This window comes from Gopherus flavomarginatus, chromosome 4, assembly GCF_025201925.1.
Source record: "Gopherus flavomarginatus isolate rGopFla2 chromosome 4, rGopFla2.mat.asm, whole genome shotgun sequence".
Classification (NCBI taxonomy): Eukaryota; Metazoa; Chordata; order Testudines; family Testudinidae; genus Gopherus; species Gopherus flavomarginatus.
The window spans coordinates 149676227-149695776 of NC_066620.1; the positions used below are offsets into that span (position 1 = coordinate 149676227).

At 40.6% G+C, this 19550-nt stretch overlaps 2 protein-coding genes across 7 annotated transcripts in view; one reads left to right on the forward strand and one right to left on the reverse strand.

Moving 5' to 3' along the window:
- Positions 1-19550, reverse strand: part of ORC3 (origin recognition complex subunit 3) — a 260786-nt gene that overhangs the window by 117873 nt on the left and 123363 nt on the right. The gene's annotated exons all lie outside the window — the stretch shown is intronic.
- The window catches only part of RARS2 (arginyl-tRNA synthetase 2, mitochondrial), a 59584-nt gene that overhangs the window by 27313 nt on the left and 12721 nt on the right, over positions 1-19550 (forward strand). For 5 of the 6 annotated variants that reach the window (XM_050950132.1, XM_050950128.1, XM_050950127.1 and 2 more), the window contains 7 exons: positions 776-852; positions 8062-8220; positions 9286-9392; positions 10653-10748; positions 11876-11936; positions 15255-15331; positions 15899-16023. In XM_050950132.1, coding sequence (XP_050806089.1) covers positions 776-852; positions 8062-8220; positions 9286-9392; positions 10653-10748; positions 11876-11936; positions 15255-15331; positions 15899-16023 — 702 coding nt within the window. The remainder of the gene's footprint in view (positions 1-775; positions 853-8061; positions 8221-9285; positions 9393-10652; positions 10749-11875; positions 11937-15254; positions 15332-15898; positions 16024-19550) is intronic. The other variant, XM_050950131.1, reaches the window with a different exon arrangement.

The window sequence follows — 19550 nt, forward strand, 5'->3', positions numbered from 1 at the left end:
GGCCCTAAGTTTTTGCCCTTATGGCTCCAGAGGAAACTTTTCAAACAAGAAATGAGCATTGTCCTCATTCTGTAGACAGGAAGCCCCAGTGTTTGTGCAGTGGCTCATATTTTTCCTAAGCGGCAGCAGAGTGAAAGCTGACCAGAGTCTAATCGACTTTCACTGTTGGGAATGCTGAAGAAACTGATAGTTTGGTCAAGTTCACTCTGCTTCCCTTTGGCAACAGGAGAGGTGGGGCATGGGAGCTATTCACTGGGAAAGGAGACTCAAAACAAAAGTGTGAATAGAGTAGTGGAGATCAGACTCTTGGAGTGGTCCAGAGGCTGGTGCAGGAGTAGTCATGGCAGCCAGATGACTTTGGTGTGAGGAATAGGGAAGCACCTTCTTTCCAGCAGACATAGGGGATTGGTGTGTGGGCTTCAGATTTTGGACAGCTTCTAGCTAAATGCTGATGTGAAAGATGGATCCCTGAAGCAGATTCCAGGGTTAGGAATTCCAGCAGCTGTGGTGTTGGGAGGTACTTCTTATTAGAAGGATCACCCCTGTCTTTTATACCAGTCTTTGTCTGTTACGGTTTTTTGAGCACTGGAATAATCAGTTTCTTTTCTGTGTCTATTGTGGCAGACGCAATTATGTTTTTAAAATATTTTGGCATGTTTTCCTTTCATTATTTATAATGCCAAGGTACAGATTTGGTTGTACGAAGCTTTTAATCAAGATATAATACATACTGGTCTGTTTTCTAAAGTCCCATTTTATTAATTATTTATTCTAGGTTTACTCGGAGCTGGTTTCCAACAGTTTGGCAATGAAGAAGAGCTACAATCCAATCCTTTACAACACCTCTTTGAGGTAAGTTGATTCAAAAGTTTTCAAATAATATTAGCAATATTCTTTCAACATAGTTATTAGCTCTTATATGTATGAAAGCATATGTCTTCAAAACAAAAAGCTTTAAAACATTTGTTACTTAAGCTATATTATGCTCTATTGAAAATATAAATGCTGCTTTTTTTTTGTGCTAAAATACCTTCTATTGTTCTTAAGAACATGAGAACTGCGATACTGGGTCAGACCAATGGTCTGGCTAGCCCTGTATCCTGTCTCTGAGAGCAGCCGGTACCAGAGTTTCGGGGGAGTGTACAGAGAGGACAGTTGGAGTGATCTACCCCTGTCTTCCCCTCCTGGCTTCTGACAGTCAGAGGTTTAGAATCACCTCAAGCATAGGATTGTATTCCCTGATCATCTTGGCTAATTGCCATTGATGGACATATCCTCCATGAATCTATCTAATTCTTTTTGTAACCCAGTTATACTTCTGGCCATCACAACATTCTCTGGCAATGAGTTCCACAGGTTAGTTGTGTGTTGTGTAAAAAAGTACTTCCTTTTGTTTGTATTAAACCTGCTTCTTATTAATTTCATTGGATGCCCCCTGGTTTGTGTATTACAGGAAAGGGTAACTAACACTTCTTTAATCACTTTTTCCACACCATTCATGATTGTATAGACCTCTGTCATATCCCCCTTAGTCACATCTTTTCTAAACTGAACAGCCCTAATCTATTTAGTCTCTCCTTCTGAAGCCTAGTCCTTTGATCATCTTTGTTGCCTTTTCCTGAATCTTTTCCAGTTCCACTATGTCCTTTTTGAGATGGGGCAACCAGAACTGGACACAATATTCAAGGTCTGGGTGTACCATGGATTTATATAGTGGCATTATGATATTCTCTATCTTGGGAACTATTAGGAAAGGGGTGGAAACTAACATTCTGTTAGCCTTTTTGACCATTGCTGTGCATTGAGCTGAAGTTTTCAGAGAACTATCCAGGGTGACTCCAAGATCTCTTAACTGAGCAGTAACAGCTAATTTAGAACCCATCATTCTATATATATAATAAGAATTATTGTTTCCAGTGTGCATTACTTTGCACTTACAAGTGTTGTTTTTCATCTGTTATTTTGATGCCAGTCACCCAGTTTTGTGAGATCCCTCTCTCACTCTTCACAATCACCTTTGGATTTAACTATCTTGAATAATTTTTTTATCACCTGCAAACTTTGCCACTTCAGTGTTCACTCCCTTTTCCAGATCATTAGTGAATATGTTGAAAAGCACAGACCCCAGTACAGGTCCTTGGAGGTCCCCGCTGTTTACTTTTCTCCATTGTGAAAATTGACCTTTTTGTCTGTGTCTGGTCATTTTGTTCTTTACTGTTGTTTCTATCAGTTTTGCCAGAACTGAAGTTAGGCTTATTGGCCTATAATTGCCAGGATTGCCTCTGGAGCCCTTCCTAAAAATCGGTGTTACATTGGCTACCTTCCAGTCATCTGGTACAGCAGCTTGTTTTAGAAATAGGTTACATACTACAGTTAGTAGTTCTGCAGTTTCATATCTGAGTTCCTTCAGAACTCTTGTGTGAATACCATCTGCTCCTGGTGACCTAGTGCTGTTTCATTTATCAGTTTGTTCTAACACCTCATCTATTGATCAGTCAATTTGGGACAATACTTCAGATTTGTCACCCAAAAAAGAGCTCTGATGTGCTTATCTCCCCTACATCCTCTGCAGTAAAGATCAATGCATTTTGCTTCTCTACAATGGCCTTGTCTTCCTTGAGTGCTCCTTCAGCACCTTGGTTGTCTAGTGGCGACACTGCCTGTTTGGCAGACTTTCTGCTTCTGATATACTTAAAAAGACACTTACTGTTAGAATGGTGTCTCTAGCAAGTTGCTTCTTGTCAGGAGATGCCTGTGTGCCGCAGACCAGCATTATCACCTAGTGGCGAGTATTCAGGACCACTTTGTCTAGTGGCTACAGTTCATGGACGTGTCTCCCAATGTGGAGAGTCAAGGGCCGCTGTGCCTCACGGCTATAGTCCATGGTAGCGTTGCCCAATGGCAAGAGTCAAGGGCTGCTCTGCCTAGCAACCATAGTCTATGTAGCGTCATCCAATGGCAAGAGTTAAGAGCCGCTTTGCCTAGCAGCTATAGTCCCAACAAGGAGGGAGGATAACACGGGCCCACCCTATGTTCTGACCCAGGGCCCTTCAGAGCAGTAGGTCATCTATGTGGTGTAGGGTCTGGTACCTTACTTGTACTCCCTGGGTCACTTCCTATCCCTGTACTTCCAGTGGTGCCATGGTTCTGTCTTGGGATCTCTCCTGGCTTCCTCCCAGGATCGTCTCCGGAGCCCTGGGTGACAGTGAGTTGACACCCTCTGCTCCTGCGGTCAATGGTTTTCCATCAGCTTGGCTTGGAGGCTTGGTCCTGGTGGCTTCTTGACAGGAAGCTGCTGCACCCAACCCCTTTCCTCCTCAGTCAGCCTACCCTGAGCTGATGCTCCCTTTTGAATGCTCCCTACACTGGTATCATGCCCAGCAGAGGCGAGGGGTGAGGCTTCCTGCTTCTAGAGAAGCTCCTTAACTCTCATCTCACTAGTGTGGGGTTGATACACCTCATCACATTTCTCAAATTCTTTGTTGGCCTGCCTTCTTATACTTTTACATTTAACCTACCAGAGTTTGTGCACCTTCCTATTATCCTCACTAGGATCTGACTTCCACAATGTAAAGGATGTCTTTTTGGTTCTGACAGCTTCCATTACTCTGCTATTTAGCTGTGGTGGCTTTTTTTTTTTTTTTTTGGGTCCTCTGATTGATTGTCTTTTCTGATTTGAGGTCTACATTTATTCTAAGCCTCTATTATGGAGTTTTTAAGTTATCTCCATGCTGCTTGCAGGCTTTTAGCCATTGTGACATTGCCTTTAAACTTCCATCTAACAAGTGTCCTCATTTTTGTGTACTTCCCCTTTTTAAAGTTAAATGTTACAATGGTGGGATGTTTTGGTTTTATCCCCCATACTAGGATGTTAAATTTAATTACAGTATGGTTGCTATTACCAAGTGATTTAGTTATAGTTAGCTTTCAAACCAGATCCTATGCTCCTCTTAGGACTAGGTCGGGAATTGCCTCTCCCCTTGCAGATTCCAGGACAAGCTGTTCCAAGAAGCAGTCTTTTATGGTGTCTAGAAATTTTTATCTCCGCACCACGCCCTGAGGTGACAATTGTCCAGTCAATTTGAGGATAGTTGAAATCACCCATTTATTATTGCACTTTCTGCTTTTGTGGCTTCTCTAACCTCCCTTAGCATTTCAGTCACAGTCACCATCCTGGTCAGGTGGTTGGTTAGTATTTTCCTACTACTATACTCTTATTATTCAAGCATGCAATTTCTCTGCAGAGAGATTCTATGGCACAGTTTGTTTCAAGTAAGATTTTTACCTTATTTGGCTCCAAGCTTTCTTGTAACATATAATGCCACACAACCACTAGTGTGACCTACTCTGTCATTCCTATATATTTTGTACCCTGGTATTACTCAGTGGGACATGGTATCTTCATTCCACCAAGTTTCCCTGATGCCTGTTGTATCAATATCCTCATTTAATGCCAGGCACGCTACTTCACCCATCTTAAACTGCTTTAAACTTCTAAATATTCTTTTTATTATTTAATTCACACTGGAAAACATGTGAAGATGACAATGTTTGTTTTAATTACGCCTTAAGAGCAACTTTGGGAAGAGGATCTTAAACAAGATCTTTAATCTGAATGCAGTCTACCATGGATGTGTGGTGAGAAATGATTGTCACCATGCACAGTTTCAGAATGCTCTCCTGGCTGTGCAAAATGGGCTTATCTTTCTTTACGATTGTAAAAGTGAACCGGATTCGGTACATCTCCTAGGCAGCGTCCATCAGCAGGGATTCTATTGCGCCCTTGCTGATGAAGGTTAAAGCTGTCCTCTCCTGGGCAAATGGCCTTCCTGGAACATAGGGAGCAAGCTGGTACAGCAGTTTGCGTCTCCCTGCACTGGAAGAGTGACTCTGACCCTTTCACTGCACAATGGGTTCTTCAGACATGTGAGGACAGATTATTTGGATCAAACAAATCTCCTTGCCGGTTCAGAGCAGATTGTATTTTAGGATTCTGACTCAGTCCATCCAAACGTGTTTCACATGCAGACTAGTTATTCATTTGATCCTTCTCTCCACCAGTTTATATAGAGAACAGTACCATTGATTGCATTGTATGCCATGAGCAGAGAGCCTCACTGAGCCTTTGTAATATGAATACATGGTCTGCTGGCTGATTGCATGCATCAGCTATCAGAAATGGCCAAGTATAGATTTAAGGCACTTAGCAGAACAATTCCAATCATTATGGAGTTGGTCAGGCACAAATTTTGAATTGTAAAAAGTTCCATGCCCCACTCTTTTTAAAGGTAAATATACCAAATGTATAGTGCTATTCAGTAACGATTCATACATTCTGATATGGAGCTGTATGTATCATAGAGAGTCAATAATCTAATAAAAAGCTGAACTGCGCTTCCATCTGTATTGGGCTAAAGATGGCAGCTGCTGCCAAAAGCTGACATTCTAGTAGACTAACCAGACATTATGTCATGGGATGATTTCAAGTAAATCTAGTTATTGGCTCAGACATAAGGTGTGTTTGAGTATTTCAGTGCATTCCACCCAACTGTGTATTATGTGCACAGAAATATGTACTGTTTATACAATAGCATAATGGTTCTGGCTTCCAAGCCATTCACCTCCTTTGACTTTTAACAATCCATGTATATTTTCTGTTTCCCCTTGGGCTCCCTCAGTTAAAATCAGATAAATAGCTCTAAGTACATGATATAGGAGTTGAAGTACTAACTTCAAGGTCCAGCCATTAGGAGACAACCTAGCCTAGAACATAATTCTTGCACAACCTTTACTATTTAGTTTGAATTTCTCTCAATCAACATAAATGGTGGCACTTTTTCTTTCTTTGCAAGTTTCCAAATAATTTGGTATACCTCTACCCCAACATAATGCCACCCGATATAACACGAATTCGGATATAACGTGGTAAAGCAGTGCTCCGGGGGGGAGGGGGGGGGGCGCTGCACACTCTGGTGGATCAAATCAAGTTCAATATAACATGGTTTCACCTATAATGCAGTAAGATTTTTTGGCTCCCGAGGACAGCGTTATATTGAGGTAGAGGTGTATGTGGTTTGTACTGATACCCTGTAGGATTTACACACTAGACAATGAGATTTCTTATATACACTTGAGTTTTATTATGCAAAATTAGGCTATTTGAATCTGGTACAAGATAGGCATTGCAACATTAAGATATCTTTGCTTGATCATTCTTTTCCTTGATTTGATTAATGAATTAGATACCTAGGCTTATGGTGAGAAGGCCCCAAATCACCTTCAGCATTCACAGAGAGAAACATTCAGTGCAGGTGTGGTGATTTCTAATGAAGCAGATTTTTTTTATTAAACCAAAATACAATTTCTCAAATACCCCCAGTCTTTGACTGCTATAACTGTTTAACTATGCCTCTGATTTATATCTGCAATTGATGCAGATTTATATTGTACTGTGTTTCTGTGCCTTTCTGATATGTATTGAAATGCTATATATGATCCATTGGACTGGTCTTCCCTGCTATTGTTTAAAAGGAAAAATACATTGGGAAGGTTTTTGTGTAATTAAGCATAAAAGTGAGAATCCCTTCTAGTCATTTGCCTGGTCTGCACTAGGGGGGGATCGATCTACGATATGCAACTTCAGCTACAAGAATAGCATAGCTGAAGTCTACATATCTTAGATTGACTTAGAATCACTTACTTCACATCCTCGCAGCGCAGTATCGACAGCCGCCGCTCCCCCATCAACTTTGCTTCCACCTCTTGCCAAACTGGAGTTCAACAGTCGACAGGAGAGCAATTGGGGATCGATTTATCACGTCTACACTACACACGATAAATCGATCCCTGATACATCGATCGCTACCCGCCAATCCAGTGGGTAATGTAGACGTACCCATAGTTGCACCTTAAATTCTGGTTGGGAGTCAGATGTGGTTAGCCATTCACAGCTGCAGTTATTGTTTACTCTATAAAATCATCAACAAGGAGGGAAAAACTGAATGTGTTCAGTTACTATCCTTCCATAGAAAGGGTTAAATCTTCTCTGAGCTTAAATTTCATTGTCTGTGGCTAGGTTGTGGAAACCTTAATCTGCTCTCAATTTGAGACTTGTTGGTAATACTGTCCAGTTAATTCAGTATCTCTGAAATTCAAGACTCATAAAGGGGGAAGGGGAAGAGTTCAAGAATATTTAGCTGATGAGAGCATTTTTACAGGTTGAGACCACTACAGCAAGATATTTTGACTAAACTCATGGAATTGTTCAAACAGGACTTTTGTAAATTGGAGTGTTAATGTCTCACTAATGTTGCAATAATTCAGTGGCCTAACAGGGTTAATTTATAAAACCTGTCAAAGTGGGACAGTATTCCATAAATGCTGACCTGTGTGGGTCAAAATATAAAATTAACGGTCATGGTAAATTTATTTTTAAACAGCATTTTTATAATTTTGCTTTCAGAACTTTGCCTCTCATTTTCTAAATGCTAAATGCAAAAAATAAATAAAAATCACTTTGAACTGAATCTACTTCTGGCCTTTAACAACTAAAGGAATACAGTATCCAACCAGGGAAGCCAATGTCTATATATGCTAGCAGTGTTGAATGCAACACACACTTCTAGCAAATTGACATATGGGCTCCCTTAGTTAAACAGCATGCCAGCCTTTTCCTTTGGGGTTTAACTGACATGTGCCAATGATGTGATCAACAACCTGAAATGCATCCTGGTTTAAGACTCTATCATTGATTTCTTTACATACAAATGAATTCTTCCATATTCCGTTGCTTTGGTTGCTTCAAGATTGGGATAGTAACAGAAGCAGCATCCGAAGTAACAGCAATAGAAGTAGCAGTTGTGGGATTACAATCTGGATTTTCGAAAAAACTAATAGTTACCACAGTTGAGTTTAAACTGTACAGCCCTTAAAAATAAACGGTGTGTTCCTAGTCTCACTCTTCTGTGCTGTTCTTGTGGACTTTCCTGTGTTTCCCACTTTTATTTTCCTTTGAAGGGAAGATTATATTTATTGTACATTTTCCATGCCATTGTATTTTAGGTATATGTACAGGTTAACAAAGCAGCAGAAGAAGATGAAAACATAAAGAAGCTGGCACAGGATTTCTTTAGAAAATTGGAGGCACGTGATCAGCAGACACTGTCAATGTGGCAGCATTTTAGAGACTTCAGTATTGAAGAGTATGTCCGGATTTACAAGGTGCCACACCATCAGCTGTTGTCTCTATGCAGTCCTAGGATAGTCTCCTTTCGTCCACTGTTCGATGATACCAATCATTGACATCTGCATAGCACTTTTTCATCCCTGAAACTCCCTCAGCACATCACAAACTAAATACATATTCTGCTGAAATTCAGTCGCCCTTGGAGTGGAAGGAGCCATCAGGAGCTCAACCATTTCATCTTTTTACAGATGTTTTATAAGAGTAGGGAAAGGGAAAAACTTTCCAAATATGCTGAGGCAAACACCTTTCTCTTACCAAAAGTGCTGTGGTTTATTTAATATCCAGGCAAAGCATAGTAAATCTTAGTTGCGAAGATCTTAGACAAATTTGTTTTTTGAAATCCATATGACTAGACATTCGACTTTCCTTTCTCATAGTCACACAATCCAAGAGAAGAGTGCTGAGCGACAAAGCAGATTTATGCCTATGTAGTACATCTTTAATAAATTCCAACCCACTAAATTAAAAGGTTCCATGTCATAAATGTAATTGGTAAATAGCTTGTTTTAGCTTAGATTAATCTAACTTTTTTTATACAGAACAGCAAACATTGCAGATTCAGTTGATCATGAGAAATTACAATAACTGGAAGTTACAGTAATCAGTACAAAAGCTGTCTGCAGATAGAGTGCAGTTAAAGTGAATTCCTGTCTCACACACTGACATTTAATTAAAACCAGTTTCCATTCTTTTGTGGGAAAAACTTGTATTTTATTTTCATTTATAATAAATATTTATGAAAGAACCTATCCCAGGCTCTAGACAAATGCCTTTGCTGTGAATTGAAATAAAATAGCAGCTGCTCCTCACCCAAGAAACAAAATGTAATGAACCAGAGATTAAATTAAAACCCCAAATCCCTTCCCTTCCTTTTGACAACAAATGCTAGCTGTTCATGACTAAAATCCATCGTCACTCTCCCCATCTAGATGGCCTACAACACAGACCCATCATCTGACTTCTAGCAAATTTAAAGACTTGAAGAAAGTGTAAGTCTCACCCTAACAGTGTTTTTCCTTTCTGTTCCTGGAAACTTTCAGCGTCTAGGAGTGCATTTTGATGAATATTCTGGAGAATCATTTTATCAAGAGAAGTCCCAGGAAGTTCTAAAGATGCTGGACACTAAAGGACTCCTTCAGAAAACAATGTATGAAAGGTTATTTTGTTTTCATTATAACAGTTGTGATTTTTTTTAACTCTTTGCTATTGTCATATTTCAAATATAAAAGATGTGGTGGTTATATAGATAGATAGATAAAAATATGCTGCTCAGTAGTTGTGGGATTTTTCCCTTACGCAAGTACTTTCAGTATAATATCATGTGGAAGATGTAGAAGCAGTGGTGTTGCAGCTAAAACTGAGCACAGTGAAAGTGTTTCATATTGGGGAAAATGGTCTTCTGAACTAATTATTTAATGGCTGGTTGTGCTGTTTATTAGTTATATAGCACCATAGTGGTACATGGTACTTAATAAATTGAGTTAGATGTGTCCCTGTCTTGAGGTATTGACAATGTTAACGTGTGGAAATAACATTCATAAAAGATGAGCCACAAGAGTGAGAGCAGGCAATTCTCTGATATCAGCAATGGAAGGCAAGGTGAAAGAAGAGGTTATGAAAGAGAGATCATAGAAGATTAGGGTTGGAAGAGACCTCAGGAGGTCATCTAGTCCAATCCCCTGCTCAAAGCAGGACCAATCCCAACTAAATCATCCCAGCCAGGGCTTTGTCAAGCCAGGTCTTGAAAACCTCAAAGCAGATTCCACCACCTGAGGTAACCCATTCCAGTGCTTCACCACCCTCCTAGTTAAATAGTTTTTCCTAATATCCAACCTAGACCTCCCCCACTGCAACTTGAGACCATTGCTCCTTGTTCTGTCATCTACCACCACTGAGAACAGCCTCGCTCCATCCTTTTTGGAACCCCTCTTCAGGTAGTTGAAGGCTGCTATCAAATCCCCTCTCACTCTTCTCTTCTGCAGACAAAATAAGCCCAGTTCTTCAGCCTCTCCTCATAAGTCATGTGCCCCAGGCCCCTAATCATTTTCATTGTCCTCCACTGGACTCTCTCCAGCTTGTCCACATCCTTTCTGTAGTTCAGGTCCCAAAACTGGATGCAGTACTCCAGATGTGGCCTCACCAGTGCCAAATAGAGGGGATTAATCACTTCCCTTGATCTGCTGGCAATGCTTCTACTAATGCAAAGGAAATGTGAAGGAGTAGAGGAAAGTTTCTCTGTGCACAAGAGGAATGAGACTATTCCAGGAATAGTGGGCAGCATGAAGAAAGATCTTTTCTTTATGTATGTGTCATCTGATTCTTTTTCTGGATTCTGTATTTCAATTCTGGTTTGCAATTATTTCAAATGATGTTATGTGGTTGAGGTTTCTTTGTTTTTCATTTTCAGCAAAGGAACAAGAGTAGTGGATCTTTCTGAAAAAAGAGACCTCTCATTGTCTTCCACTGTAATGCGTAGTGATGGGACATCTCTTTATATAACAAGGCAAGTGTCTGTCTATGCTACACTTTGGATTTAGTTCAGTGATAAACTTTTGTGTAATTCGCATTAGTAGTGTCTTTTAGGGATTTAAACTCTTTTTGTTATAGAAACACTACAAGATATTGACTAGTCAATAATTTGAATAACTGAACGTTATAGTGACAATATAACTATGGAGAGATAGGTAGTTACTTTAAAAAAAATGAAGCCTTGTTTTTCTAGATTTATTCTCTAAGAGTCCAAAAGGAAATCTACTCTATTTATAGATCCTTTTTTTGGTCCCAGCTATCAACCATATAAATAGACTGAACACAAAGCTATATTCTTTCTGCTTAACAAATAATTGATCACAACAAAGATTTTAGAAGAACTTGACTAGCATTCTTATTCATGAAGTGTGATGTAGACTAGCAGTTTGCTCTTCCACATCTTTATTGGCTCTGCAGTGCCGACAGCCTGCTACATCAGTTGTTACCACCATCTTTTTGGACCCATCATCATAGTATTTGAATTCTTCTAAAGTATTTTAAAATAGAAATAACAGTCACTTTAGTTCATACCACAGGCTGACAAAAATCAAACTTTTTTTAGTGTTTGGGGTGAGAGGGGTGTTTGTGTGTGTGTGTGAACTTCTTGAGAAAAGCTGCATTGAAGAGGTGAACTGCATTCAGTTCTGAGACAGTGGTTAGGGGTCATTCTTATCTCTTGCAGGAGTTATCTCCATAGTCTATGTCCAGGTCCTGTGAAGGTTCTATCTTCTCTGCTCACAAGATTTCCCCAATTGTTTGACCATTTCACTGTCCCAGTAGGGACACACGGACCAGATTTGTACTGTGCAAGAAGTCATTTTTCCTATTCGCTTTTCTGACCGTAATAATGAGTTTAAAAACAACAACACTGAATCCTAAAAATACGTAATGAACAAAGACCAGATGCTCACTCTTTTGCATGAAGTATACATTGATTCATTTAACCTGGTATTCTCTCTCTGGCAGTGGCTTCAGTACAAGGTGAAAACCCTCTATAATGCACTTGTTCATTTTTACAACCTTTCTACAATGGCAGGCAACCCATTCTAAATAATGAGGTGGATTTAGTTTGACTGAGAATTTCTCATTTATCTCTTCCAGAGATCTTGCTGCTGCTATAGACCGAATGCAGAAATATAACTGTGATACTATGATTTATGTGGTAAGTAATTTTAGATGCACACAACACTTTGAGTTTAACTCTTTTATTAATGCAGGGCCTCTCTTGCTCCCAGTGTGACCATGGCACATGGTACTTGGCATCACAACAGACACTTAGAGGGCCTCACTGCACAGCAGCTATTCCACAATATTACACAATGGTTCTCAATCCTTTTTTAGTTCATGACCCACAAAATGGCTGAAAAATCATGTGGACTCACCATCTTAAAAATTAATTAGCTCAAAAATAGCTTTTACTCAATCAGCAGGTCATTTTCCAGATAAATATTGTTATTAAATATTGAATCAAGCTAAAAGTTGATTCTTATAATTGTTTTAGCATATAAAAGGATATAAAATATGCTATTCAAGTCATGTTCTAAAATCCATTTACACAGAACTTTAAATTAAAGTCCCAGTATATTGTCACAAATGGGAATTTTATAGCTTGTTTATGGTACCTCAGTTGCTCTATTGTTGATTCAGTTGGAATTGCACATCAAGAGCTGTTTAATCCATCTAGGCAATGCGGTTGCAGACTTGGAGCATTTTAATGGTCTGCTGTTTTTTTAACATGACTTCAGCAATATCAGTAATGGATAGCAGGATTACCTCCTTGTTTGCTTTGTAAAACTTCTTAGCTTTAGCAATTCTAAAGATACAGCATATGATGCCTTTAAGTTTTTTTCAGAGATAAAGATAACCTTTTGAAAACCACTTTTTAGTATATGGAGTCAGTTAATGTCCTCTGGGAAGCAAATCTACAGGTTTTTTGGCCTGCTCCTTATGATGTGTCTGGAGATGTCCATACAGCATGCTTGGTATTATGCTTTCATTATCCAGTATAATGTTACATAATACGATGCCTTTGGAAAAATCACTGGAGCCAGTAAATGTACAACCAAAAGCCCAGGTCTTTTTAGCTCTTCATTTTCTGGCTCCAAGGAGTTTCCATTAGCTTTTCTTCCCCTCTTGTGACATCAGAATAATGTGTTTTCCACCGATAGCAACATGCTGCTTTCCTTGTCAACAAGGAGCTGCATTCCAACAGAGAAACAATGCTCCAGAAGTTATGGACGTAGCAATAGCTGATGTGTGCAGTTGCTCATCTATGTTTGCTCCTGTGATTGCCATGAGTTACAAGAAAGTGACAAAGTGAAAATAACGAAATACTTTGCACCAAAAGAGAATGAAGGTTGAAATTGATAATAATGAGATGGACCAGTGCAGAGTCAGTGCCCTAAGATAGCCCGAGAAAGAGCACCTGCTGAAGGATATTAGTGGCCAGTCACCTCAACTTTTAGTAATTGTTCAGTCCTTATGTCTAACTTTCTTCTTCTCCCTGACATAATCCTTACGTTCTTGCAGCAAAAGCTGGAACCTGCGAGGTAACTAGTATGGCCATTGAAATTACAGTGTCTCTGAGAAGTTAGAAATGGAAATCACCTGCCAGGTCACCTACTCTGTCTCTCATCTGTACTCTTCCATAACAACAGATGCATGAATTACTAACTCTAGCTCTGGAAATTCCTAGCCTGGGCTTGAAAAAGAATAAAGGAGAAGAAAAATCATTCACTTCTTGCAATAGTGGTCTGTCAAATATGGCCCGTGGGGCTGTAGTTCAGGAGCAAACTAGAATGAAGGAGTGGTGGTGAATTCTGCCATCTTAACTAGGTGAGGGGACCTGCATCCCATGATGCCTGTAATAGCAAGCCTGTTGTTGAGTACAGAGAGAGGCTAATTCCAATGGGAAGTCTGTAACAGTCACAAGAGAGATGAATTGAAAGATGAGGAGAGCAGCAAATGTATATTTAATTTAATATATTAATATTTGAGAGATGAGCATTATCTGTTACTAAAGAAAAAATCGAACGCACAGCTACAAAATGAGGAATAACTGGCTAGGCAGTAGTACTCCTGAAAAGGGTCTGGGGGTTATAGTAGCTCACTAATTGAATATAAGCCAACAATGTGATGCAGTTATGAAAAAGGCTAATATTCTGGGGTATATTAACAGGAGACTTGTATGTAAGACATGGGAGGTAATCGTTCTACTTGGCACTGGTAAGGCCTCCACTGGAGTACTGTGTCCAGTTTTGGGCACCACACTTTAGGAAAGATGCGGATAAACTGGTGAGAGTCAAGAGGAGAGCAACAAAAGTAATAAAAGGTTTAGAAAACCGGACCTATGAGGAAAGGTTTAAAAAAAAGATGGACGTCTTTAGTCTTGAGAAAAGAAGGCTGATGGGAGACCTGATAACTGTCTTCAAATATGATAAGGGCATTAAGGGCTGTTATAAAGAGGACAGTGATTCACTTGTTTTCCATGTCCACTGAACTTTCTAACTATTAGGATAGTTAAGTACTGAAATAGGCTTTCAAAGGAGGTTGTGGAATCCCTGTTGTTGGAGATTTTAAAAAACAAATTAGATAATTGTCAGGGATGGTCTGTGTATACTTGGTTCTGACTCAGCATGGGGGATTGACTAGGTGTTCCCCTTGAGGTCTCTACCAACACTACATTCCTATGATTCTATGATTATACAGCACATGTTTAAAATATATACATTTGTGTCTGGCCCAGTGTCCCAGAAGTGCTGAAATGTCACATAAGGTCATAAGAATGGCCATATTGGGTGAGACTAATGGTTCATCTAGTCCAGTATCCTGTCTTCTGACAGTCAGATGGTTCAGAGGGAATGAATAGAACAGGGTAATTTCGAGTGATCCAATTTCCCTGTCACCCAGTCCTAGTTTCTGGCATTTGGAGGCTTAGGGACGCTTAGAGCATGGGGTTGCGTCTCTTACTATCTTGGCTAATAGCCATTGAGGGACCTATCCTTCATGAACTTATCTAGTTATTTTCTATACCTAGTTATACTTCTAGCCTTCACACCATCCCCTGACAATAAGTTCCACAGGCTGGCTCTGTGTTGAGTGAAGAAATACTTGTTTGTTTCTTTTAAACCTGCCCAGCATTTGTATTGATGATGTAAATCAAGCACCAGTGACAGGGGCTTCAAGGCTCAGCCCTGGATATGAGTGCATCCTTTCTGATGAGAGATTAGACAAAATGTATGAATTCAAAGGTGATATTTGAAGTAGATTAATTGAAAGGCCTGTACTAAAATGATATAAATAAACTGTTTTCACAAAGATAAAAGTATTTTATCAGTAGTAAGATTCTAGAGTGGGTTGATGTCAAAGTACTTACGCTATTATATCTTTCAATTCCAGTCTGTTTTACTAGATCTTAGTTCTGCTGTCTCTCTGCCTAAGCAGGGATGTCTTCTAAAATGCACTCATTTTCCCCCCTAAGACAGATAAAAGTCAAAACACTCACTTTGAACAGCTGTTCCAAATACTGAAGCTCATGGGCTACCAATGGGCAGAAAGGTAGGTGTGGGTGTCATAATTGCTACTTTTTTTATTGGGGTGGAGATATATTAAAAAGGAAAAACGAGCAGTGATGATCAGAAATCCTTTAATAGGCCCCTTAAAGCTCCTTGGTATGAACAGTAGAGTACATAAAAGCAAGAAAGGAGGAAATATTGCCCATCAAAGACATTACACCTCCGTATCTGTTCACTGTGTGCTCAAACAGTAATAATCTTAAGAGCTAATTTACTTTTATGAGTATAATATTTTACATCCTGCCTCTTCTTAGCTTATTGTACTGAGTCTTCTATATTAAAGCCTAATGCAGCTGCTACAAAGTACCAGTCTCCTGAGCATGTATGAATGACCAGGTTATCATAATTCTGGTCCATTCTGTCTAATTATAAGGTGTGCAAGGAGAGATGGTTTTTGAAGTGTGGTAATGATGACATTGCTGAGCTTTCTGTGTTGAATGATGTTTGTTCAGCTGTTACTACTTCATCGTGGTTCAGGCCCTGCCTGAACACATTGCAGGCATTTCTGTTGATTAAAATATGATTTTAGATCCTGCTGTTTTCAATGCAGGTGTCAGCATGTGTCTTTTGGGCTAGTGCAGGGGATGAAGACACGAAAAGGAGAGGTGGTTTTGCTGGAAGATGTTTTAAATGAAGCTCGCTCAAGGATGTTACAAAACATGGCTTCTGCAAAAAGTTAGCTTATTCAGGTTTTATTCATTTCTCTTGAAATATTCCCATGCAGATTACAATATCTCTTTCTCCTTCCCCCTCCATCACTCTCCCCCACATCCAGTAACCCAGAGCAACAGGCTCTGATCTGTGTCTTTTCACCATCTGTGATGATATAAATAAAGTAGTAATAACACTTTGCCCTTCCATAGCTAGAATCTCAAATAGCGTTCCTGAAGCATAGAAGGCCATGTAGTGAACGTTGCCTTACAACAACCCTGCAATGTAGGGAAGTTATTGCCCCTTTTGATGGACGGGCAAGGCACTTTTATCCTACCATGATGCAGCAAGTTAGTGGCTGAGCTGGGAACAGAACCCAGGAATGAATGGCATGTAAGCTCCTAAATCACTTTTGAAAATGGAACTTAGTCTCCTCACTCACACAGGCACTTCTAAAAGTTTTACCCTCTACTCTTAATCTTGCTCTGCCTCACTTTCTCACTTGTAAAATGGCAATAGTTCCCTAACTCACAGGGTTGTTTGAAGTGTTTCATTAATGTTTGAAGTGCTCAGATGCTGGGGAGGGCATTTCCAAAGGAACTTACCTGCCATCTGTTGCTCTGAAAATCTTGTCTATAGTGATATGGGCTATTAAGTGTCTCATTGTCCTCGCTGTTAAGACTCTGTGCTGCCTGCATTTCCATTCTTGTATCCTCTTTTCCCTCTACACCTTCTCACAAGCCTTCTCTTCAGTAGAATCCTCTCTCCTTAATGCTCTTTCTGTTCCCTGCATACTCCTGGGGGAGTTCTGTGCCAAGAAATTAAAAATTCTGTGCACAGTATTTTAAAATTCTGTATATTTTACTTGTCAAAAATAACACAATATAATCACACCAGTTTCAATTATTTTGGTAATTTATTTCGAAATGCCTGTCAGCAGGTATGTCTGTAACAATACAGACAACAAAAAAGATTTCCCCCAGAAGTAGAGAGTTCAAGAAGCCTCTTTGACAACCCACTTCCTGTTTCTTTGTTATGCCTTTGTCGGGCCCTCAGTCTGAGTGTGTCACACGTGCCAGCTGGGCACAATTTAGGGGAATACGTCCTCCTGGTCTTTTAGTCAATTCTCACTTTTCCAGCCCCTATAGGGTTACCATAGTTCAAGTTCCCAAATAGAGGACACTGCCAGGGAGAGCTGGAGGAGGGGTGTGGTTGGGAGGTGATGGAGGGGATATTTGGGTGGGTCTGCATGGGGAGCCTGGGCCCAGAAACCCGCACCTTCTTCCCTTCCTGAGCCCAGTCACAGGCTCTGCCCCGCACAGCTTTGTTACTGTCCCACCGGGCAGAGATGGCCTGTACCTGCTGATAGTGGGGGAGGGTGTCACTTGAGTCACACACTCTCTTCTCCCCCCGGAGCATACCCCCCTCCCTTATCCTCAGTCTTTCCTCCCGGAAAGCAGCAGCCTTTCCCTGAAGCTCCCAGCTGTTGCTCCTACCTCTCCCCACAGGGTGCAGCTCACTGGCTCCTGCAGTTGCCGTGCAGGGAGGGAGCCCAGCCGCAATATGAGACCAAGCAGGGCTGGCAAATCTGGGAAGCACAACCCAGCCACACCTCCTGCCAGGTGCACTGTGAGCTGCGAGGCCAGACTCGCTGGGTCCAGTGGCACCTAGTGGCAGTCAGCAGCTCTGCACAACCAATTCTGTGGGGAAAAATGAAATTCTGCATAGAACATTAATTCTGTGCACATTTTACATTGCAAGTGGTGCAGAATTCCCCCAGGAGCACCTGCTCCCACTTGTGTCTCTGGATCTTTTTCTTGCTGGATCAGCCTCTTTCTGTGCAACAAACATCCACTGTCCTGTCCTTCAAATATCCCCTTATTTCTGCATAGCCTTTCATTATTGATTTAACTCAGCTGTGACGACTTCTACCCACTCCAGCTTCCTTGAATTGTATGTGTCCTACCTCGACTGTGAACTCCTTGTGGCAGGCGCCTAAGTTGTGTTTTGTAAAGCACCCTGTAAACCTATGGTACTAATACGTAATAATTTCAATCATTATCTGATACTGTGGGATTTTAATACATTTTAATCTTATGGGGAGGCTGAAGGGACATCAGCACAGAACCAGGGAATTGATGGTTTTTCAAAAAAATTTGCTTAAGTGTTCCCAGGTTCCTGTAAATGCAGGAGACCTTGGGTGAGAATCATCCTTGCAACTTTATGGCATCAAACTCAGGATCAGCTGTGCAGCAGGGCTCCTAGTACTAATGCTGAAGGGCTTGCCATTGATCTCTCTTCTCCCTGGGCTCAGAAAGTGGTGGGGCTGGAGATGCTTGTTTTTGTGTCTTGGTGGGGTAATTGTGAGTAGTTGGCCCTGTGGGTTTTCTAGTTGCAGCAAGGGTTGTCTTCCCACCATGTTGCCAGGAAGAATTTGCTTATGATGGTGTTAAATACTTGGCTTGCCCACCAGAACTAGCCCACTTAAGGTAGCTAACAAGCCCCTCTGACTGGCTTATATTCTGCAGAATGCAAGCTTTCGTATTTAAAATAGAAACATCTGCCCCTAGAGTTGCAAAAAAACCCTTCCAAACATGAACAGTGTAACCAATGCAGAGTTGTCTTCCTGAGCAAGCGGATGGGCAAACAGTTCTAAGCGATGTGAATCACCCCCACTCATTGTGGTGGGGCATTAGAGATGAAACCCAAGGATGACACCTTGAAAGAGGTTTTCAAAAAATTAAGGTGCACAGTTCTCACTAATTTGGAGTTACCTCAGCTGCATGTGCAACCCTGGTAACTGCTTGTGCAAATAGCCTAGCAAATGGCAGAGATAAGTTCTAAATGTGCATCTTCATTCCCATTAAGTGATGTGTTTAGATTTTACATAACGGCCATATCTTCCCCTCTGTCTTTGTGCAAATTTCCAACTGAGAGATCAGCTGCGGATGGAGAGTAGTGTAGACTTTATAGACTTAACCCATAGACCAGAATTAAAAAGGCCTTCTCTGCAGAGTGCGTTTGACAACCTGGTCTTATAGGAAACTGCACTAGGATCCTCTTGCAAATAGGAAGAAGAGACCTAGACATAAAGCAGATATGATCTGAATTTAAAAATGGAATGTTTTTAAATAGACCAAAAGTGTCACCACATAGGTGAAATTAGTGAGTCCAAACACAAGTTAATATATTGCCTGAAGATGTGGACTGGTGCACCTGGCGCTAACATTCCTTCCAAAATTGTGGTGATGTGTGCAGTCTCTGAACGTCTGTGTGAAGAGCGCTATGATCCCAGCTTAGCACTGTGTGCTCTCACCTCTCGAGGGGAAATAGGAGTAAAACAGCCCCTTTAGTGGATTGCTGCAGGAGTGAGAGAGCTGCTTGCTCACTGAGGAATTGCTGAAAGCAGTCACAAAATAACTTTCCAGCCAAGGTCCTTCCAACAGCTGCAGTGAAAACAGGGATCCTTTGTTAGCTTATTTATCAGTGATGTTTCAAGGCAGATAAATTAGTCTCTCGGTGAGAGATTTAAGAAGTTCTGTCTAGTTGGT